General features: G+C 45.7%; 1 protein-coding gene across 2 annotated transcripts in view; it reads right to left on the reverse strand.

Moving 5' to 3' along the window:
- Positions 1 to 1,924: 1,924 nt before the first annotated feature.
- Positions 1,925 to 20,279, reverse strand: part of DPYSL3 (dihydropyrimidinase like 3) — a 114,446-nt gene continuing 96,091 nt past the window's right edge. For both annotated transcript variants that reach the window (XM_059917424.1, XM_059917425.1), the window contains exons 9-14: positions 16,581 to 16,737; positions 15,760 to 15,901; positions 11,620 to 11,790; positions 10,215 to 10,394; positions 6,629 to 6,791; positions 1,925 to 5,220 (exon numbers count right to left, since the gene is read on the reverse strand). In XM_059917424.1, coding sequence (XP_059773407.1) covers positions 5,132 to 5,220; positions 6,629 to 6,791; positions 10,215 to 10,394; positions 11,620 to 11,790; positions 15,760 to 15,901; positions 16,581 to 16,737 — 902 coding nt within the window. In that variant the 3' untranslated portion in view covers positions 1,925 to 5,131. The remainder of the gene's footprint in view (positions 5,221 to 6,628; positions 6,792 to 10,214; positions 10,395 to 11,619; positions 11,791 to 15,759; positions 15,902 to 16,580; positions 16,738 to 20,279) is intronic.

Below are 20,279 nucleotides of genomic sequence, written 5' to 3' on the forward strand. Positions count from 1 at the left end.
ATCCACCGATCACAGGGCAGGATCTAGACCTTCCATTCTGAGGAATGCCAGCCTTAAGGATGCAACCTCATTCCTGCAGGCTGCTTTGGCCCTTTCATCCCATTTCCTGCTCATGGTTGGTGTTCTCCTTGTGATAGCTTGATGGTAGCGGAGTTGATTCCAGAAAGTTCTTCAAAACCAGAGGGACCTTGTTATTCCTATTCAGTGTTCTCATTCCCCACCTGGTGGATGTGATTCGGCCCTGAATACCTCCAGTCCGCAGAAGTGTGAAACTCAATGTGTGAATTGCACTAACTTAAAAAACAAAAACAAAAAAAACTGCTTCATCCCTTTTAGAGCCCTGCAGGCTGAGATCATTTTAAGCACTGACCCTGCCCTTTACACCCAAGCTAATCCTAAGCAGAGCTCAGCTGCTGCCATGGTCATGAGCAGGGAGAGGTGTTTCACCAGTCCTGAGTTCAAGCCACAAAATGCGACTATGGGCAAAAGCTTCTTAATCATCAAACCTTGAACGTCAAACTGAAATAATTCCTTATACGCTCAGAGTAGCTTCTGACGTGGTTTCTGAGCTACTGTGTTAAAAGCTATTATCACTCTGAGCTCCTGTATGGACGGCCTTGTTCTGCCAAACCAAGGGGGGTTCATCACACAGAAAAGCAATTCACCAGGAACTACCATCCCCTGATCCTCTTCCGCACCTGCCCCAGCCTACACACAGATACTGTGCTGAGAAAACATTCGTGCCCTGCAGGCTTGAGAACGGTGCCGTGGCCCCCTGCCGTGTTTATCTGCCTAGCTTCCATGCCCTCCTCTTCTGGGATCACAAATTGATTTTCTTCGAGTTACGGAGAGTCCACGTGGTTCAGGTGGCTCAGGGGCCGGGTGTGTTACCAGGTGTGGCCAATCAGTCCAGCCTCCAGGCCACAGTGCCGAGGTCAATGGTGAGCACGTGACCAAGCCGGACCAATCAGAATCAGTCTCCTTGGCTGGCACTACGGAGAGAACCTCTCTCCCCCTGAAATCTCTTAAGCAGGTAAAAAAATGCAAACTTGGAGGCGCTGATGGTCAGTTTTGCTCCCACCCGGAAAGAGCTTTCCTAAGAATGAAGCACTTACTAAAGGCAAGCAGGGCTAAGAGATGGAGAGAAACAATATTCTCGATCCAGCTATGCTCCAATCTACCCAAATCTATCCCTGAAGTTTTCAGTTACACCAGACTTTAAAAAACCCTTTCCAAAAATTTTTCTTTGCCTATACACGTCTAACATTTGCAATGAAAAATGCCCTGCATAAATTCTAATTGGATCCAGGAGTGTTTCCCCAAAAGGGTTTAGTAGAACAGGTTTCGCAGAGCGTAAAAGATGATATAGAAGGTGGACAAATTTTCAAAGACATAAAATTTCTCAGAGACTTTAACTTGACGATATGTACTTTAAATCTCTCAGATTATTGTACTAAACAATCCTTTCCCCACACTCATTAGACACCTTGGGAACAGTCTGCTAAAGAATATACTTTGAAACATGCTTTGTTTGAATTTTCTCCAAGTCCAAGCTTTTAGAAAGAAGCAGAAAATGCTTTAAGGGGATGACCTAAACAAACAAGCAAAAAACCCAAAACAAACAAAACTTTTCAGGATCTGTTCTGTACTCAACTAGATTTATCCCAAATGGCCTTGTACATTAATGCTAAATTTGATGAACATTAAAAAAAATTAGTTATTCCCCAAAGTTTTAATAATGGTCATCTAACTCTGTGGCCAAAACAAAACCTCAAGCTCAACTGAAAAGAGAGAAACTCCCAAATTTTCTCAGGGTTTACATCAGATGTGCCCTCTTACTAACCCTGTCAGTTCTATGGTGCAGTTGTCACACTTTAGGTCGACCGGCAATGACACACACAGAAGAAGGCTACACAACGACAGCTGCGATTTTATAGTTATTTTAATAACCAGGTTTACATTAACAGTCACTTGATGAACTTTTTTTTCTTAATCTCAGCTAAACTCAAAACACAGTTTTCTTCACGGTTCAAAGCAAACAGCTCTTTGCGTTCCAGAGCTGCCTCACAGCTACCACAGATCACAGGGAGATTTACTGTCTGTCCATAGTCACCAGACACAACTGAACACACCCACACACCATTTCCAAAGAGGGAACTTACAAGGGATGCTGGCTGCTCAGGACAGCCCATGTGTACACTGGGACTCGAGCTGGAGTTTTCCAGGGGAGAAGGCCTGGGAAGCTGTGGCAGGAAGATGCTGGGAAGATTTCTCAGGGGGAGCCCAAGTGCAGGCTTGGGGTTGAGGCCTGTGGAGCAGAGCATGACTCTCTGCGTGGAATCATGAAGAAAAAGGCCATAGGATGACTGGACTTTGAAGAAACCCGTTCTCGGGATAACTACAACACCGCCATCTTTAGAAAACTTAAGAGGAAATATCTCTAGTGGGGCAGCTGATTTAACAGTTCTACTAATACCTTCTCAACTACCCAAGATGGTGGGCGGCCCAGCGAGAAGCCCAGGTGACTGCCATCCCCCCCCTTGGAGAGGGGCCAGGCCAAGAGATGAGACAGCAAAGGAAAGCTTGGGGGAGACGGAAGACCCGGCATGGCCTCCCACACACGGATGAGATGCCAGAGAATTCTGAGAGGGCTGTGACTCACCTCCATGTTCTCTTCCTAAACCCTTAGGACAGGGCTGTGACTCACCTCCATGTTCTCTTCCTAAACCCTTAGGACAGGGCTGTTTAACGGGTCTCACAGAACAGGGCACGTTTGAATATAAATTTTAACTTAAGTAACAAGGCATCAGAAATCAAAGTCAAGAATATGGTGGGAGTTTTCTTGGAATTCTCAGAACTTTCTATGCTTGGAAAGTTACTAATAGTACATGAAGACAGGGAGACTTCCTCAGATACTGTTGTTGCCCATCGTGAAGGCATATAGGGGTTGTTCCTACAGCATAGGAAACTTGTGTAGAATATAAAGTTCTGGTTGAGTGTTTCATTCAGAAGTCCCAAGTGCAACCAACTTGGCCATGAAAGATTTATTTTTCAAAGCACAGAGAGGTCATGGGGAGGATGAGTTGGACTCAGGCCGGGTAAGAGCAGCAGAGGGCACACAAGTGGATGCTCGGACTAGAGTCATATACGTGTCTTTTCCTCCGTCTGGTGGTTATAGCTGGTACTGCAACGTATCCTAAAGCCCAGCCCAGCCAATGAGGCATATATACAGATGCTTCAGATCTGACTTGCTCCTCTGCTTGCAAAACTGTCACTCTGAGTTCTGCTGTACCACAGGCCCCCAAATCTTTGAGTTATAAATCAAGAGCTACATCCTCCCCTTCACTTAAGTTTCCCTTAAAATAAAGGCACCATGAAAAAGCCTTAAAAACAGCAAGACTCCTTTTATGAAGGGAAATCATCTTTTTCATGATTAGAACAGAAAGTAGCTTGCTAGGGAAATCCTCTCCCTTGGCTATTTCCAAATTCCTTTTTAGCCACGTGTCCCCTTTTCTCTGGTCTTATTAAAAACCTGCAGAGATAATGGCTTCTCCTAAGCACCTGAAAGGTGCTCGAGGTCTGCTCTTTTCTTGAAAGTATTTAGTACACAGACTTGCGGGATCTACCAGCTGGATCCCCTGAGCACCGAAGTCTGATCCCAGGTTGAATCTATTTTTCCTGCATATGGGCCTCTTGATTCTACAGATTCTCACTGGGCTCACAGAACTTGCTCCAAAGCTGAATTTGCAGAAGTGGCATGATAGGGAATTGGACATTCATGTCTGACAGACAAGGTGGATGCCAATGCTTTATGCTAATTTCCTTTACGTGTCATGTCACTTCCACTCACTGGGAGATTCTGGTACTAAAACAAAAAGTTCCCCTGAAGGATATGCTAACGGAAGGGGAAAGCGATGGTTCAGAATCGACAAAGAGAACCACGGCCACAGAACGTGCTCCTTCTGTTCCAGACTGGCTCTCCCACATCCCTGCTGGCCTCCCATAGGAGCTGAGATTCCCTATTAGTAATAAAAGCTAGGGAACATCTAAGCAAACAAATTTTCAACAATAACGACAAAAAAATCATATTCAATCATGGATGTGCCTGGATCTTAGGAGATCAAGAGAATCACTCACCCCTGGCAAGAGAAGCCCATCTCAGCTCCAGTCCTAAGTCGAGAAGCCCCCTGCTTGCCTCGGTTTGCAAAGAGCGGTGAGAGGTGAGCTCCAACGCGTGTTTAGAGAGAGGCGCTATTTAAGCGTGGCTGCCCTCCCCCCAGGGCCTGTGCTGCGCTCCCAGCTGCTGCCTTTTAAGAGCACCAAAGAGGCAGGGAGGGCAAGAGGAAGAGAGAGGTCTTTTCCTCTCTCCCCTCTTCCTTCCCAACCCAGGAAAGAGAAGAATTTGAAAGCAACAGTGAGAAAGAGGCCCGACCAAACACTGGCACGACCAAGCAGGTGGAAGCAATGGTTGGGTTTTGGTGTCTTAATAAAATGTTCCAAGGGATAAAATCTACTAGGAGGGGATGTGACAAAGTCCGGAACCCGAAGACTGCCTGCCTTCTTCGCAGACCCCAGGGGACCGTGATGGCGTGACAGCTGCCCCGAGTGGCCATCTTCCGTGGAAATCAATGTACTTCATCAACACAATACACAAGAGCCCTTATGCTCACCCACCCGCCTCCCCCGTACACACCCAACCCCAGTCCCTCTGAGCCCTCTGCCTTACTCTGGGCTCCCACCACCCACTCAACCCAAATAACCGGCGTCCCTTTCGTTCATTTTCCTGATGTCCCAGCTTTGTATGTCCCCTTGTCGTAAGATGCAGCACTACACACGCGCTCAACACTATATAGCGGATGCTTTTACCTTAGTGGCCTGTCTGATTGCATGCATGTAAATGGGGGGGTAGGGGCGTCCAACAAATCAAGGCTATGCATAAACAGAAAACAAAGCAATATTCGTAAAGCTAGGCAAGCGAGCGTTAACATTGGAGAAACATAAGGCTTGAGGCTTATTGATTCTTTAGATCGAAACTGTTTGGATTCACTTTCCTTCTTAAATATCGGTGTACCATTTTGGCTTCAAAAGAATCGCTTCTTGCTTCTGCCCCTCTCTTTAGGGGAGGGGTCGCTTAACTCAGGGAGGTGATGTTAGAACGGCCTCCAGGGGGCGCCACGATGCGCTTGCTGGCCGAGCGGACTCCCTCATCCACTTGGGTGCCTGCAGGTGGCAATAAGTTCCCATGGATTAAAAAGGGAGAGAGACAGGGGGGTGTGGACAAGAGAGAAAATGGATTAATTTGAAGAGTGTAAGATATTAAATGCCTTCCTCATCTCCCAAGAAACTTCCATTCCAGTCTGTCACAGCTATTCCAGGCTTTTCATACCCACCATCCTGAAAACAAGCCTTTGCCAGGAAAAGCCAGGGTCTTACTGGATTTCATCGGACCCTCGGCATCATAACAATGATAATAAAAAGAACAACGGGAATGACATGAAAAATAGCTGCTCACATTCATTGTGACAAGCAACATTTGAAATACTCGTCAGATCATTTCATTCAGTCCTCACCACTATCCTTGAGGCAGGTACTGTTATTACCTCATTTTACAGAGGAGGTGACTGAGGCTGTGGGAGGTTAGGCAACTTGCCCAGTGTCTCACAACTTGCAGTGGTGATAGTCTGGCCTGGGGCCGCAGCTAAAAGGAAACACTGATATGATATGCACTCATGTCCTTTCAGAAAGGAGCCAAAAAAACTTTACCGGTGACGGTGGCCAGGGAGCAATGAAAAATGGCAAAAACACTGAAAAATTTCTGGCAACTAGCATATGTGATCTCTGACAACGTCACCTTAACTTTTAGCACTTTTCCTTTGTCTTCCTCCCCTATGGCCCCGTTATGTCTTTTCCTCCCTATCTTCCTGTTTCTCCCACTTCTTCCTCCTCTCCCTTCCCCACACACTGTCCCTTTACATGTCTCTTTCCTTTTTTGTCATGTCATTTCCCTCACTTTAAAATTTTCAACATAGTGATGCAAGTCTACACTTATTTTTCCCCATTTTAAGACTACTGGTTATTGAGCCATTGAATATTTTCTATGAATATCATAGTTCTTAAAGATTCATGATACAGCTAAGCCATGGTAAATGTTCAGTTAATTGCTAGCATTATTATCATGACAAGGAAGGGGAGAACAGAATTAAAATCCTAGATTAGAAGAAGCTACTGCAATTTGAGCGTAAAAATAATCTGAGCTATCTAGTAACCTGGGCAAACAAAGGAAACAAAGCATACTGCAGGACTCTCTGTCTAACGCAGAAAATCACGCTCAATTCATAAGGAAACCATCCCGGCCCCGCCCCGCCCCCGGCCCCGCCCGGTGTGATCTCTAAGCAGAATTGGCCATCACTTAAACCTGATCTTTAACCTGGCTGGGCCTTGGCTTCCTTTCCCACCAGGACTTCTCTTTGGTTCAGCAAACCTCCCAGCCTGAGGCCCAGTGGCCGTCTCCCTAGAAGGCAATCTGGGTTAGCTCCCCGCATCACCGCTAACCTCGCAGCGCTGAGCTTCCCCTCCCCCTTCCGTCCTCCCCGTTTCACTACCTTCACCATCAGCCTCTCCGACTCACCTGACAGGCTAAATCCGGACTGATGGAGGTTCCTCACAGGCGGGTTGGGCCGCGTGGGAGAGCCCCGGGTGGAGCCGGCGGGGGTGCCCCCCTTGGGCGTGGTGGTCAGGTCGCACACCGGCCCGTCATACATGCCCCTGGAAACTGCGTGCAGGTCCGCCATCTGCAGCAGAGAAAGCGGGCACCAACGTTTATTCCCTCAACGGTTAAGGGTGTGTTCTAGGCAGCACAGAGGAGGCAGTGAATTAAGTGTGTGTAGTGAGAGCCAGAAAGTAATAATCATGCTATTTTTACTAGGGATGCAACGCACAACATGATAAAGATATTTAACCCTGCTGTACGCTACAAATCAAATCCTAAGAGTTTTCATCACACGGAAAGAAATCTTTTTTCTATTTCTTTAATTTTGTATCTATATGAGATGATCGTGTCCACTAAACTTATTGTGGTCATCATTCCATGGTGTGTGCAAGTCAAACCATTATGCTGTACACCTCAAACTTATGTGTGTGCTGCACAAGTCAATTACATCTCGATAAAACTGGAAAAAAAATTAAAAGGTTATTTTAAGGAAAGGAGAAGCAGTATAAAATAAATAATGTGGGGTGTTGTGATACAGTGACCATGGAGGTGGCGGGTGAAGGCCTCTCTAAATAGATGAGCTTCTATCTTAAGGACCAAAGGAGCTTGTTGGTGGGGCCAGGGTGGAGGGAGGGAGGGAGGGAGGAGGCTGGGGGAGGCGTGGATGGCAGTGTTCTCAGCAGAGGAAACTGACAGTGGGAACGTCATCAAACAGAACCACCACCCATGCGGCCGGAGCAGAGCGGGTGGGAAGGGTAGCAGTTTGAGATAAGGTCGTAAGTGCTGGCAAGGACCGCATGGGAGCTCCATCCTCACGCTCCTCAGCACAGATCAAAAGCGGCAGCCTTGAAATGACTGTCCTCGTTCAGTGGGTCTGACCCCCCCCACCCCCGCCTCTGGCTGTGGTCCCACGGCACTTGCCCTGGGACCGTGGAACCCGCCAACAACATCAGCAGAGGCCAGGCGTGGTGGAACCAGAGCTCACGGTCCCATGAAACAGGGCGCCTCCCCCAAAGGTGCTCACAGTCTATTATGCAAACACTGCAAGACCACCCAAGGCAGCAGAATAGCCGGCGCACCACCTCTGCCTGTTTCTTATCATTGCCCAGAGGTGAGGCAATGAGGACACGCCGACAGCTGACATCACAGGACAGCTCGTTGTAAGACTCCAAGGAAGCCGGCCACAGAGGCTTCCCTCTCCTCTGTCAGTGACTCAGGTGCAGGCGCAGAGGCAAAGCTCACCAAATTTGCAGATGTTAATGATTCAGGTGAGATGATGACTATATCTGTACTCCCCCCAAACCTGGACCAATAACTGTATTTCATTAACATCTCTTGGGGTCCAGAGGCTAAGTCACATTCATGGAAATACAAAGCTCATACCTAGGATGTTTGAGTTTCATTCTCTTCTCTATTAGGCCAAAACTGGAGTGTGGAATTTTACTCCATACTAGCTACCTTTAAAATATCACTCATAAAGAGAGCAGAATGGTGAAGGGCTTTAGAGCACTGTCATGAATGAATAGCGGAAGGCTGCAGGGATATTTAGACCGAAGGACAGATGACTTTGGGAACGCTCAGATGGGTTTAACTCATTCTGTGCAGGTGCCTGGAGCAGAACTGAGCTTGGTGGGCTGCAGGAGGTAGACTTGAGCCCAGAAGAACGAAGTTCGTTCTCCTATGGAGGCCATGGATATAGCTGCTGCCACCCACTGGGCTCTGGAAGATATGGATTCTCTCTGGCTTCTACTCAACAACTGCCTCGGTAACCCTACATCTGAAACTACAAGGAACTCCCCAAATATGAGCTCAGTAATTGGACAACCGAGATCATGCTGGGGCTATTTGCACAAAAAAGGTTTCTCAGAATTCTGAATAATTTATTTCAATTTATGTTTATGTCTCCATCATAATTCTAGAATCCTCTGTTTTTGATTTTATAACTGATTGGATTATCTGTTCCCCTTCCAATAAAACATTAAATTTGAAAACAAAAACAGACAAAAAAAAGAAGTTGGTCCTCACAGGCAGGGGTGGGCAGCTGCCTCATGAGATGGGAAGGCCCCCCTGTGTTGCAAACATCCACCCAGAGGCTCGATGACCACTTACTGGGGTCTGGGAGTCAGGCAGGGCACTTACATATTGAGTTTCTGTGATTCTCTAAGAGGTACTGCAGTGGGCACCCATTTCCTGTCTCCAAGTCCCCACCCCAATGTCACCACGAGTGAAGACTCATTCTCCCTGCTGGTGCGGGTGTTGGCAGTAGGAAGGGCTCACTGGAGTCCCACCCAAGAACTGCCCTCAGATGAAGAGAACCGCTAAGCCCAAAGCCCCATCCTCTGCTCCGGGGCGGCCCACATCCCATACTGGTTTGTAGGTTGCGAGGGGGGGTTGGTGCGGAGGGAGTGAATATAAGGCCCAGACCCCTTTCAAGGACCAGCCCAGCTGAGGTCCAGCTGAGGCCTTGGTTACAGCTGCATCCCAGCCTGACTTCTCCTTCTGCCCTGTTCTGCTTCCTTCATTTTGCACAAGGGGTGACCCTGAAAGCAACACCCAGGAGCCTCCTGCGTGAAAATCTCCCCTTCGGAGCCTGTTTCCCAGGCAACGTACTCTGCAGGGAAGTTGGGAACCCCTGGGGTGGGTCCAGGCACAGACGTGGCATGGTTCTGTTTCCTCTGGCCTGGCCCCCAGTGACTTACAAAGGGACCCCCCTTCCTCCTCCTCTCCCCACCATCTTCCCCATCCCATGTGCACAGATGACTTTATCCTGTCTAACAGACGAGGTCAGTACCACGGCTCAAATCCCACAATCCCAGAGCTGGTCAAACCCTGTTGTGAGGAGCCCTAAGGTTTCCCTACAGGAAGGCGACCTGGAAATGAGTGTGGGGATAGGAGAGGGAGCTGAAAAGACAGAGTTCTGGGCCTCACCCCTCCATCAGCTACAGCTACTCTGTCTGTAACGTGTAGGGAGGTAGGTAGACATGTACATAAACATGTACCCATATGGCTGTGTATGCATCTACCTATTTATCTGTGAAATCAGGGACATAAATACGATTTTATATGAACCACAGAACTGGCTAAAAGAGTTATAAACATTTGCCCCAATGGAGCAGCACCAGACAGATGTGGGATGGAACAGGGAGGGGTGGGTGTGGTCTGCTGGTTCTCTTTGCAAGCCTTGAAGAGTAAATTATTAACAAAAAATAGATACAGACTTGATTTTGAATTATTAAAATGTTTACTTACTTTCAGGAAAAGCACTCTAAAAATGGGGGGAAATCGTTTGCAAAAAAGCTTTCTTTAGCCAAGAAAGTTTTTGAAACCCCCTTTTATAGTCCATTAAATCTGTGCAATGGTCCTTCGGGAAGAGATCGTGGCTGTGAATTTCTTTGGGAGGATCTAGAGCACACAGACCCCTTCCCCATCTCATGGTTCCTTTCCCTGTGCTGAAGGGGACACAGAGCCCATCCACCCCCACCTCTGGGCTTTGCCTGCTTCTCACCTTCCTCCGGGCTTTAATGCGCTTGTAAACATAGTCCGAGAAGGGGCTGCAGGGAATGAAGCGGCCAGTCCCCTGGGTCACGTGCAGGTTGCCATCTTCCAGCATGATCTTGCCCTGGCAGATGACCACCAGAGGAGCCCCGCGCAGCTCCATCCCTTCAAAGATGTTGTACTCTGCGGCCTAGAGACAGGGGCGAGGGACAAAGCCTTGGTTATGGGTGCAGTAAGGACAGAACGAGGAACGCGGTTCTCCTGTGCTTGGGATCCTGCCTTCAGCATCACTAGGAACTGATTCACCAGGTAAGCCAGGAACAGCTTACAAAGCATCGGCAAGCCTTTAGTGGGTGGAGGCCTCGGGAGACAGATGCTTGCTAAGAGTGGGCTTCCTAGTGAAGAGGAGCATCCAATCTTAAGTAAGGTCCTCCCTCATGTAGAAGAATATTTTTGTCACTGGCAGTGTTCGAAGAGAAGGTGGATAACTACCAGAGATGGTGTATTTGCCACCTTGTACTGGGAAGATGGGTTACACGACCCTTAAATCCCCACTAGCTCGAAATTAAACAATGTAATATGACACAATGTTGAAGCAAATGCCACTACCACCCAAAATGGGCTTCTTCCCTACCTCCTTCATTTATTCAATAAGTGCAAGGCATTATTGAAAAGTGGTTAAGGATATCAGTTTGGGGTCAAGTTATCTGGGTTTGAATCCTAGCTTCACCATTTACTTGCTGCATAAATTATTTAATCTCTCTGCATCTCCACTTCCTTAATAATAGTGCCTACCTGAAGAAGACTGTTACAAAGATTCAACAAATTAAAAGCACAGTGCCCGAAACATAAGTACTTGAAAAATACCCTTTTTACTAACAAGCACTGTATTTTTAAAACCCTTTCTGTTAGGTACCGGGCTTTAACTATCATCTTTCACATGGAACTCCTCATGAGGAAGTCATCAGAGCTGTTCACCAATTTTTTTCCCGTTCTTTCTCCTTCTAGGCACAAGGTATCCTTGTACTTCCTGACCTCCTGGAGTAAAGTATGGCCTCCGGCCTGGCTCTGGCCAGTGCAGGGTGAGAGGAAGTGATATCTTGGAAAAGCTTTCAGAGCCACGTCCTGGTCCCCGGCCTCAGCAATCATAGCACGTGTAGAGTTGGTGCCTCTACCAGCCCCCAACCCTGAGTGACTGTGATGGGCAGAGCCTCTCTCCTCTGCTGGCCCATTTTGGAAAGCAGGAGTGAGAAAGAAACTGTTGAGGTTTTAAGTCCCTGGGAATTGGGGATGGTGTGTTATTGCAACACGTCCCTGTCTGACTATCCTGGTTCACCACAAACACACGTCTCTCACAACCATGTTCCCTGCCCACATTCCCCACTCTGCTCCACTCCCACCTGCTCAGGTCTTACCGACTGGTGGTTCTTGGCAGAGACGATCTTGACAGCATCTGGATCCCAGATCACCAGGTCGCTGTCAGAGCCCACAGATATTCTTCCCTTGCGGGGATACAGGTTGAAGATCTTGGCAGCATTTGTGCTTGTCACAGCCACGAACTGGTTTTCATCCATCTTCCCCGTGGCCTGTTGAGACATACACACACAAAATGGTGCATCTAGGGCTTCTAAGCTCAGAGCAGGGGGACCACAAAGGCCCACATATACAAAGAGGGACCTCTGAGGTGGTGAGCACAGAAGTCCACCCAGCAAGCTACAGAATCAGCGGGGCTGTCACCATCACCCAGGGAAAATGGTTAAATGCATGGCTTAGGATGGAAGTGATGAAGAAGAACTACAATCCTGCAGCCTGTGGAACAAAAACCACATTCACAGAAAGACAGACAAAATGAAAAGGCAGAGGACTATGGACCAGATGAAGGAACAAGATAAAACCCCAGAAAAATAACTAAATGAAGTGGAGATAGGCAACCTTCCAGAAAAAGAATTCAGAATAATGATAGTGAAGATGATCCAGGACCTCGGAAAAACAATGGAGACAAAGATCAAGAAGACGCAAGAAATGTTTAACAAAGATCTAGAAGAATTAAAGAACAAACAAACAGAGATGAACAATACACTAACTGAAATGAAAACTACACTAGAAGGAATCAATAGCAGAATAACTGAGGCAGAAGAACGGAGAAGTGACCTGGAAGACAGAATGGCGGAATTCACTGCCGCAGAACAGAAGAAAGAAAAAAGAATGAAAAGAAATGAAGACAGCCTGAGAGACCTCTGGGAAACATTAAATGCACAAACACTCACATTATAGGGGTCCCAGAAAGAGAAGAGAGAGAGAAAGGACCTGAGAAAATATTTGAAGTGATTATGGTCGAAAACTTCCCTAACATGGGAAAGGAAAGAGCCACCCAAGTCCAGGAAGCACAGAGAGTCCCAGGCAGGATAAACCCAAGGAGAAACACGCCGAGACACATAGTAATCAAACTGACAAAAATTAAAGACAAAGAAAAATAATTAAAAGCAACAAGGGGAAAACAACAAATACAAGGGAACATACAAGGGAACTCCCATAAGGTTAACAGCTGATTTCTGAGAAGAAACTCTACAAGCCAGAAGCATAATATATTTAAAGTGATGAAAGGGGAAAACCTACAACCAAGATTACTCTAACCGTCAAGGATCTCATTCAGATTTGATGGAGAAATCAAAAGTTTTACAGACAAGCAAGAGCTAAGAGAATTCAGCACCACCAAACCAGCTCTACAACAAATGCTAAAGGAACTTCTCTAAGTGGGAAACACAAGAGAAGAAAAGGACCTACAAAAACAAACCCAAAACAATTAAGAAAATGGTAATAGGAACATACATATTGATAATTACCTTAAATGTGAATGGATTAAATGCTCCAACCAAAAGACACAGGCTCGCTGAATGGATACAAAAGCAAGACCCATATATATGCTGTCTACAAGAGACCCACTTCAGACCTAGGGACACATACAGACTGAAAGTGAGGAGATGGAAAAAGATTTTCCATGCAAATGGAAATCAAAAGAAAGCTGGAGTAGCAATACTCATATCAGATAAAATAGACTTTAAAATAAAGAATGTTACAAGAGACGAGGAAGAACACTACATAATGATCAAGGGATCAATCCAAGAAGAACATATAACAATTATAAATATATATGCACCCAACATAGGATCACCTCAATACATAAGGCAACTGCTAACAGCTATAAAAGAGGAAATCAACAGTGACACAATAATAGTGGGGGATTTTAACACCTCACTTACATCAATGGACAGATCATCCAGACAGAAAACTTAATAAGGAAACACAAGCTTTAGATGACACAACAGACCAGATAGATTTAATTGATATTTATAGGACATTCCATCTGAAAACAGCAGAATACACTTTCTTACCAAGTGCACGCGGAACATTCTCCACGATAGATCACATCTTGGGTCACAAATCAAGCCTCAGTAAATTTAAGAAAATTGAAATCATGTCAAGCATCTTTTCTGACCACAACGCTATGAGATTAGAAATGAATTACAGGGAAAAAAATGTAAAAAACACAAACACATGGAGGCTAAACAATACATTACTAAATAACCAAGAGATCACTGAAGAAATCAAAGAGAAAATCAAAAAATACCTACAGACAAATGACAACGAAAACACAATGATCCAAAACCTATGGGATGCAGCAAAAGCAGTTCTAAGAGAGAAGTTTATAGCAATACAATCCTACCTCAGGAAACAAGAAAAATCTCAAATAAACAATCTAACCTTACACCTAAAGCAATTAGAGAAAGAAGAACAAACAAATCCCAAAGTTAGTAGAAGGAAAGAAATCATAAAGATCAGAGCAGAAATAAATGAAATAGAAACAAGGAAAACAATAGCAAAGATCAATAAAACTAAAAGCTGGTTCTTTGAGAAGATAAACAAAGTTGATAAACCTTTAGCCAGACTCATCAAAAAAAAAGAGGGAGAGCATTCAAATCAATAAAATTAGAAATGAAAAAGGAGAAGTTACAATGGACACCGCAGAAATACAAAGCATCCTAAGAGACTAGTACAAGCAACTCTATGCCAGTAAATTGGACAACCTGGAAGAAATGGACAAATTCTTAGAAAAGTATAACCTTCCAATACTGAGCCAGGAAGAAATAGAAAATATGAACAGACCAATCACAAGTAATGAAATTGAAACTGTAATCAAAAATCTTCCAACAAACAGAAGTCCAGGACCAGATGTCTTCACAGTTTAATTCTATCAAACATTTAGAGAAGAGCTAACACTTATCCTTCTCAAAAAAAAGAAAAAAAAAAAAAAAAAAGAAAGAAAAAGAAGATGGAAGTGACTGCTCTGGAAGTATGCATTTTTTTCTGGACATGTACATACATTTACTTACTTATTTATCCCTTCTAACTCCAAAAAGGATTATAGACAGTTCACAGTAAAAACAAATGTAATTATGAGCCCAAATCTTAGATAATATGTTTGTATTTGCATGGGCACAGGATAAATATGGAAGAACCTCACCCAAATGATAACAATGGTTATCCCTGGGTTGTGGGATTATAAGTGAGTTTTGTTTTCTTTCATGTGTGTACTTTTCTGTAGTTTCCAAATGTTCTTTATTGAGCATGTATCATGTTGGTAATTTTAAAATATATATTATTTTTTAACAGTTCCAGATAGTGCCAAGATAAATACATACACACATTCATAAATAGATAACAATGTAAAAAAAGACAAAAAAAAATCTAAGTTTGTAAGAGAAGAGACAAAAATATTTATACTTTCCTCCTTCACAAAACAACTTGGGTAAGGAAAGAAGAATGTAGTTTAAAATCTAGTTTTGAGCTTCCTGTGAGCCAAGAAAAGGGAAACTTGGATTACACTGTGTGGATATGTATTCTATTTGGCTCTGAAATGAGTGTCTTTAGGGTTTTAAAAATAAAGCAGAGGGAAGTGATCAACTTAATAATGAGTCATGTATTAATTTTACTCAAATCTTAGGAAGTGACTTCATTTGCATGACTTTTTTTTTTTTTTTTTTTCCAGCTTCTGTGATGTTAAACAAGGAAAATAAAACCAGGTCACTTTGCCAGGAGACTTTGACAGACAATCAATCACCTGTACAGCCTGGATGGCCACACACCACTCCTTGGTGAGCAAATGACTTGAGTCTTCGTCACAGACCCCTTGCTTATCATTTCAAAGGGTTATATCCAACCCTTTCAAAAGAGATAATAAAACCCTCCGAACCAAAAGAATTTTTAATTCACTATTATTTTAAGCACAGATCATTCATACCATCAGATAAATGATCTGTGTTTCTGGTTCCTAGTCCTTAACAGTCTAGAGGAGGCCTCCTCAGAACCTCAGGCCCCAGGATTCATCACTCCAGAAGGGACGTTCCCAAACCACCTGAGCCACCTGGCTCCAGAGACACCTGGGCAGGTATGAGGCCTCATCTGCACCCCCAGCACCCCCATCATAGGGCAAAGAGGAGCAGGGGCAGGAAGCTCTGATCTGGCCCTGGATGCCCTCCTGTGACCTTGATCCTTACCACGGCCTTGTCCCAGATGACAGACATCCGCTCCTCCACACCATTGGTGCCCTCGGGAATGGCTGTGAAGTTGTCCTTCCCGATGGCCTTCTGGGCAGTGCTGAAGGTGCAGTGGGCGCTCCCGGAGAGCTGCAGGTCCCCACTGGCAAAGGAGAAAAGCTCCATGTGAACGGGGAGGCTAGAGGCACCGCAGGGGCCCAGAAATGAGGGTCTAGTGTAAGCATGGGGAGTGCAGTGACTTGAGCTTGGAATCCTTCTTCTCCCTCTTGCCAACTATGCGAACTTGGGTGAATTTCTTCCCCTCCCTAGGGCTCAGTTACCCTGTCTGGAAAATGAGGGGGTGGGATTAGATCACCTCTCGTGTAACAGAAAGGACCCAAATGAGTGACGGGACTTATCCACAGAGGGCAGCAGCAAACTAGTCTCCCTGTAATTTTGATTAGGTGGTCATCAAAACTGGGCAAATGATTTTTGTCTCCCGGACCCTCAGTTGCTCAGTCTGTAAAATGGTGATGATAGTTCCTCACTCACAGCGTAGGTAGGAGGAACAATGAGATCACACGTGTAATCTCACCCTAGTGCTTGCCATACAATATGTATTAACTGCTGTTACCATTACTAATATGATCACTGTAGTATCTTTTAAAATACGATGGGGAAGAGACTGTGCTCTATCTGTGCTCAACACTGCAGGGGAATTCTCGATGTTTTGTCCTCACTGCAGACTCTAGTCTAGCTGAGGGATGGGCAGCTCCAGTCCTCATCCCATCGTTCCCAAGATGCCTCCACACAATGCCCACTGCTTGTCATTCTGCACTAACCTGGCCAGCAAGGAGTTGATGTAGTCAGGGGTGGTTGGGTCAGGACTCAGAGGTGGGGATGTCACAAACGCAGCGGCCTTGGCCCAGTTCTTGCTCCAGTAATGGGTCCCATCCGTGCCCAGGCTGGCGGTGATGGGCTCACCAAAGACCACGTTTCCTGGAACAGGTAGGACAGAGGCAATGGGTGATGTAACATATGTGCTGCCCTGGGCCGGGCTTAGATAATCATAGCCCCTAAGCCTACTCAAGGCTGTGGCTCTGGAGTCAGGCAGGCCTGGGTTCAAGTCCATGTTCCCCCACTTTTCTAAGCCTCTGCTTTTCTATCTTCTAAATGGGAACAATTCCGTATTCTGTAGAAGCCACTGGTTGCAAGACGCAGCATCAATTCTCAAATTCTGAGGCAAGTTAACTTTGGAGGCAAAAAAAATATATATATATATTAATTGTAAGATTCATCCTCATTTCAGAAATGTTAAAATGCGGAATAAATAGGTCCTGGAATTGATGAAATAAGACGATGTCTACTTCTCAACCTTGTGAAAATGAAAGGTTTGGCATACACAAAGTGTCTGGCACATAAGAGACGCTAAGCAAATGTGATTTCTTTTACATCTCTTACTCGTCCCCACTGTAGAAGCCCAAAGCCCCATACGTGCCCACATCACTGGGAACTGCTAGATCCTGCTGTCGCAAAGACATGCTTCAGTTCCACAAAGTAAAACCAATTCCTGAGGATGACACATCTTATTTGCATCATGTTTGTTACTCCTTAACCTAAGGCAATGAGTGATTTGCTCAAGGACACCCAACAACCAGGGACACAGCAAAGCTGAGGTTAGCTCCCCAGACCCTGTGTCTAGAATGAGAGGCTGGAATGCCCAAACTAAGGAGAGGGGAGGAAGGATACTGAGACACATACACTGATCTAAACTGAGCTTCTTAAAGAAGAAGGGATAGCGATACAGAAGGCAAATGCTATCTCATAGAAGGTGGGTTGGTACCAAGTTTCTCTGTGCCAGCGTCTTGGGCTAACGATTCCTGTGCAGCCCTTGGCTTCTTTAAGTTTGGTTCTCCATCTTCCACATTCAAGTTCCCCACAAGGTGGAAGTTTAAGAAGGCTCTATGGCTAGGGTTACAGGTTTTGCCTTGCTTCAACTCCAATCATTTGGTTTTAGTTGCCTGGATTTCTGTGTTGGGAAGAATTCTAAATATGTTTCTGGTCTCACTAGAAAAGGCTCATGATTGATTTGTGATGTCTGCCATGGGCAAAAGAAGGAAGCAGTGGCAATGGTTCATATAGGACAGCCCTGCTCTTTGGGGCGGCAGTGAAAAGGATCCACACAGGACTAAAGAGAATTTCAAGGACTCTCCAAAAATATTTACCAAACTAAAGCATATGGGACCACAAAGAAATGAAGAAATGAAAGTCAAGGCAAGCATTCAAGTACTATTAAGAGAAATACGACCTTAAAAGTGGAAGATTTCTCCCTTTGGACTATCTTTAGATGGAAGACTAGAATAAGTAGAGATTGTAATTATATTATTGACACAATTGGATTTGGAGACTAGCTCTCCCAGCTGGGAGATTCTGGACAAGATGTGCTTCAATTTCCTCATCTGAAAAATGGTGATAATAAATGCCAGTTTCTCCTGGTGCTTTGTGAATTCTACATAATAATACATTTAAAGTATTTCCCTCAATGCAGGGCATACAGTTGGTCCTCATTAAATTGAAATTCCTAATGTTGATTCTGAGCAGCCGTGCAGAGATGCTGAAGAGCCCTTGGGGATTAAACACCCTGGGGCTTAAATAGTCCCCTGGTCCAGAGGGAAGAGTGAACCCTGCCATACACTGTCTCCCTGCTCTGAACGCTCTTGACTCCTTCCCTGAGAATGACGCTTCATGAGATGTTTATTGGCTTCCATCTCAGCAGCCGGTTTTTCATCACTAAAATAATGCCTCCCTTCTACCCTGGAGACACAGCTGTACTAGTTCTCCTTGCCAGAGAGTCATGAGCCGGAAGGCTAAGGGTGAGGAATTTGTCTACATGGAATTTAAAATAAGACCCAGCATATAATTGAAACACGCTGTCTTTGAAGCCCCCAGGTCATCCGAGAATGGGTCCCAAGCAGGATGTGGCCATCGGCAGGAGGCATGAGAGGGTGAGGATGGTAGGTGGCCACGGGGAGAGGAGTGGAGGTGTCCCCGCGCACTTTTCTTTTCCTTTTTCTTTTTTCCCTTCTCCAAGAACGGGTAAGCAGCATTGGGCTTCTTTCCTGGTTCTGTCCTGATGACTCAAACCCAGTGGACCAGCCAGGCCATATCATATGGAGACACTTAGAAGCCGAGCGAGAAAACAGCAGGCTTCCCGTGAGCAGGGTAAGGCAGGTGGTGCCCCAGAATCGGCCAGCTAGAAAGGCTGTCGGGGCAATTAGGGAGATCCCCCTCCCGTAAGAAAAGGGTCCCCTTTGCCAGAAGGCCAGGCAGCCAAACACTCGGCCATCAGTCAGCTGGGACTATTTTTAGCCACCCCAGTCACTCACATGTGGAGTTTTACAGAGCAGTTCTGGGTTTGGTAGATGAATCATTCAGCTTGGTCCCACTGGCACACGGCAGTCACAATCGTACAGCCGGGCCTAGGAAATCCTCCCTCCCAACCAGACGCAGAGCCCTACGGCTCCCGTGTCTCAACCACACTCTGTTCACAAGTGAGCCCATTAGTGGGTCACTGAGGACAAGAACGGAAAGCAGGAAAGCAAGTTTTGAAATGAGAGTAAACTTGAGCTTAGCACGAGGTGAGCAAAGGAAGCCGAGGTAACAGCCATGGAGAAAAGAAGCAGAAGTCAGAAGGCCATGGGAACAGAGCCGGGTCATGAAGGCCACACCGCTGGACGTCCTTTAGAGACCCATTCAATGCCTTCTCTGAAATAACCTGTGCTACCCTGCATGGCTCAGGGGTGGGACCTCCTCCCTGTACTGGCCTGTACCCTGGCCAATCAATTACACCATCTCCGGAGCAGATATTGCTTCAGAGATGAGCCCACGACCCAAGCCAAGGCAATGGCAGTCTTCCTGGGGACTTTTGCTTGAGCTATTGGAAAAATGTTCTCTACTCCCTCACCATGCCCCCACCAAGTGTGGAGGACAAAAGCAGCTCTTAGCATTTATTCTTGTCATTGTTTATACTGAAAAGAGAGGAAAGCAGAGTCCAGAAAGGAATAACAGTGATAGAGCCCTAATATCAGTGTTCAAACCCCTTGATCCAGCCATGCCTGAAACACCCTCAACCAATAATTTACTTGTTTTAAGTCCATTTGAGTAGGGTCTTTGACTGCTGCACCAAATATAATCTTCATTAATATGTCCATTTATAAAGTTCAGATAACATGAACTGACAGTGAAAGATCACAGGGAGGAAAAGAGATGCACCAATTCTCCAAAGAACTGATTCAAGCTGTGTCATCTCGGGCAGACCACTTCCCCTTCCTGGGCCTCAATTTACTCACCTGCCAAGTAGAAGAAATCCTGGGATCCTGCCATCCACACAGGATGCAGAAAGGATCCAATGGGCTAACAAGGATGAGGGGCTTCCCTGAGAGCAAGGCAATGAGCAAAATAGGCACCATTTATACAGGACAGCCAAGGGAAAGGAGCCACATGGCTTGTTAGGGGCTCTGAGATCTTCGGAGCACAAATCA

This window comes from Balaenoptera ricei, chromosome 3 (genome assembly GCF_028023285.1).
Source record: "Balaenoptera ricei isolate mBalRic1 chromosome 3, mBalRic1.hap2, whole genome shotgun sequence".
NCBI classification, from domain to species: Eukaryota; Metazoa; Chordata; class Mammalia; order Artiodactyla; family Balaenopteridae; genus Balaenoptera; species Balaenoptera ricei.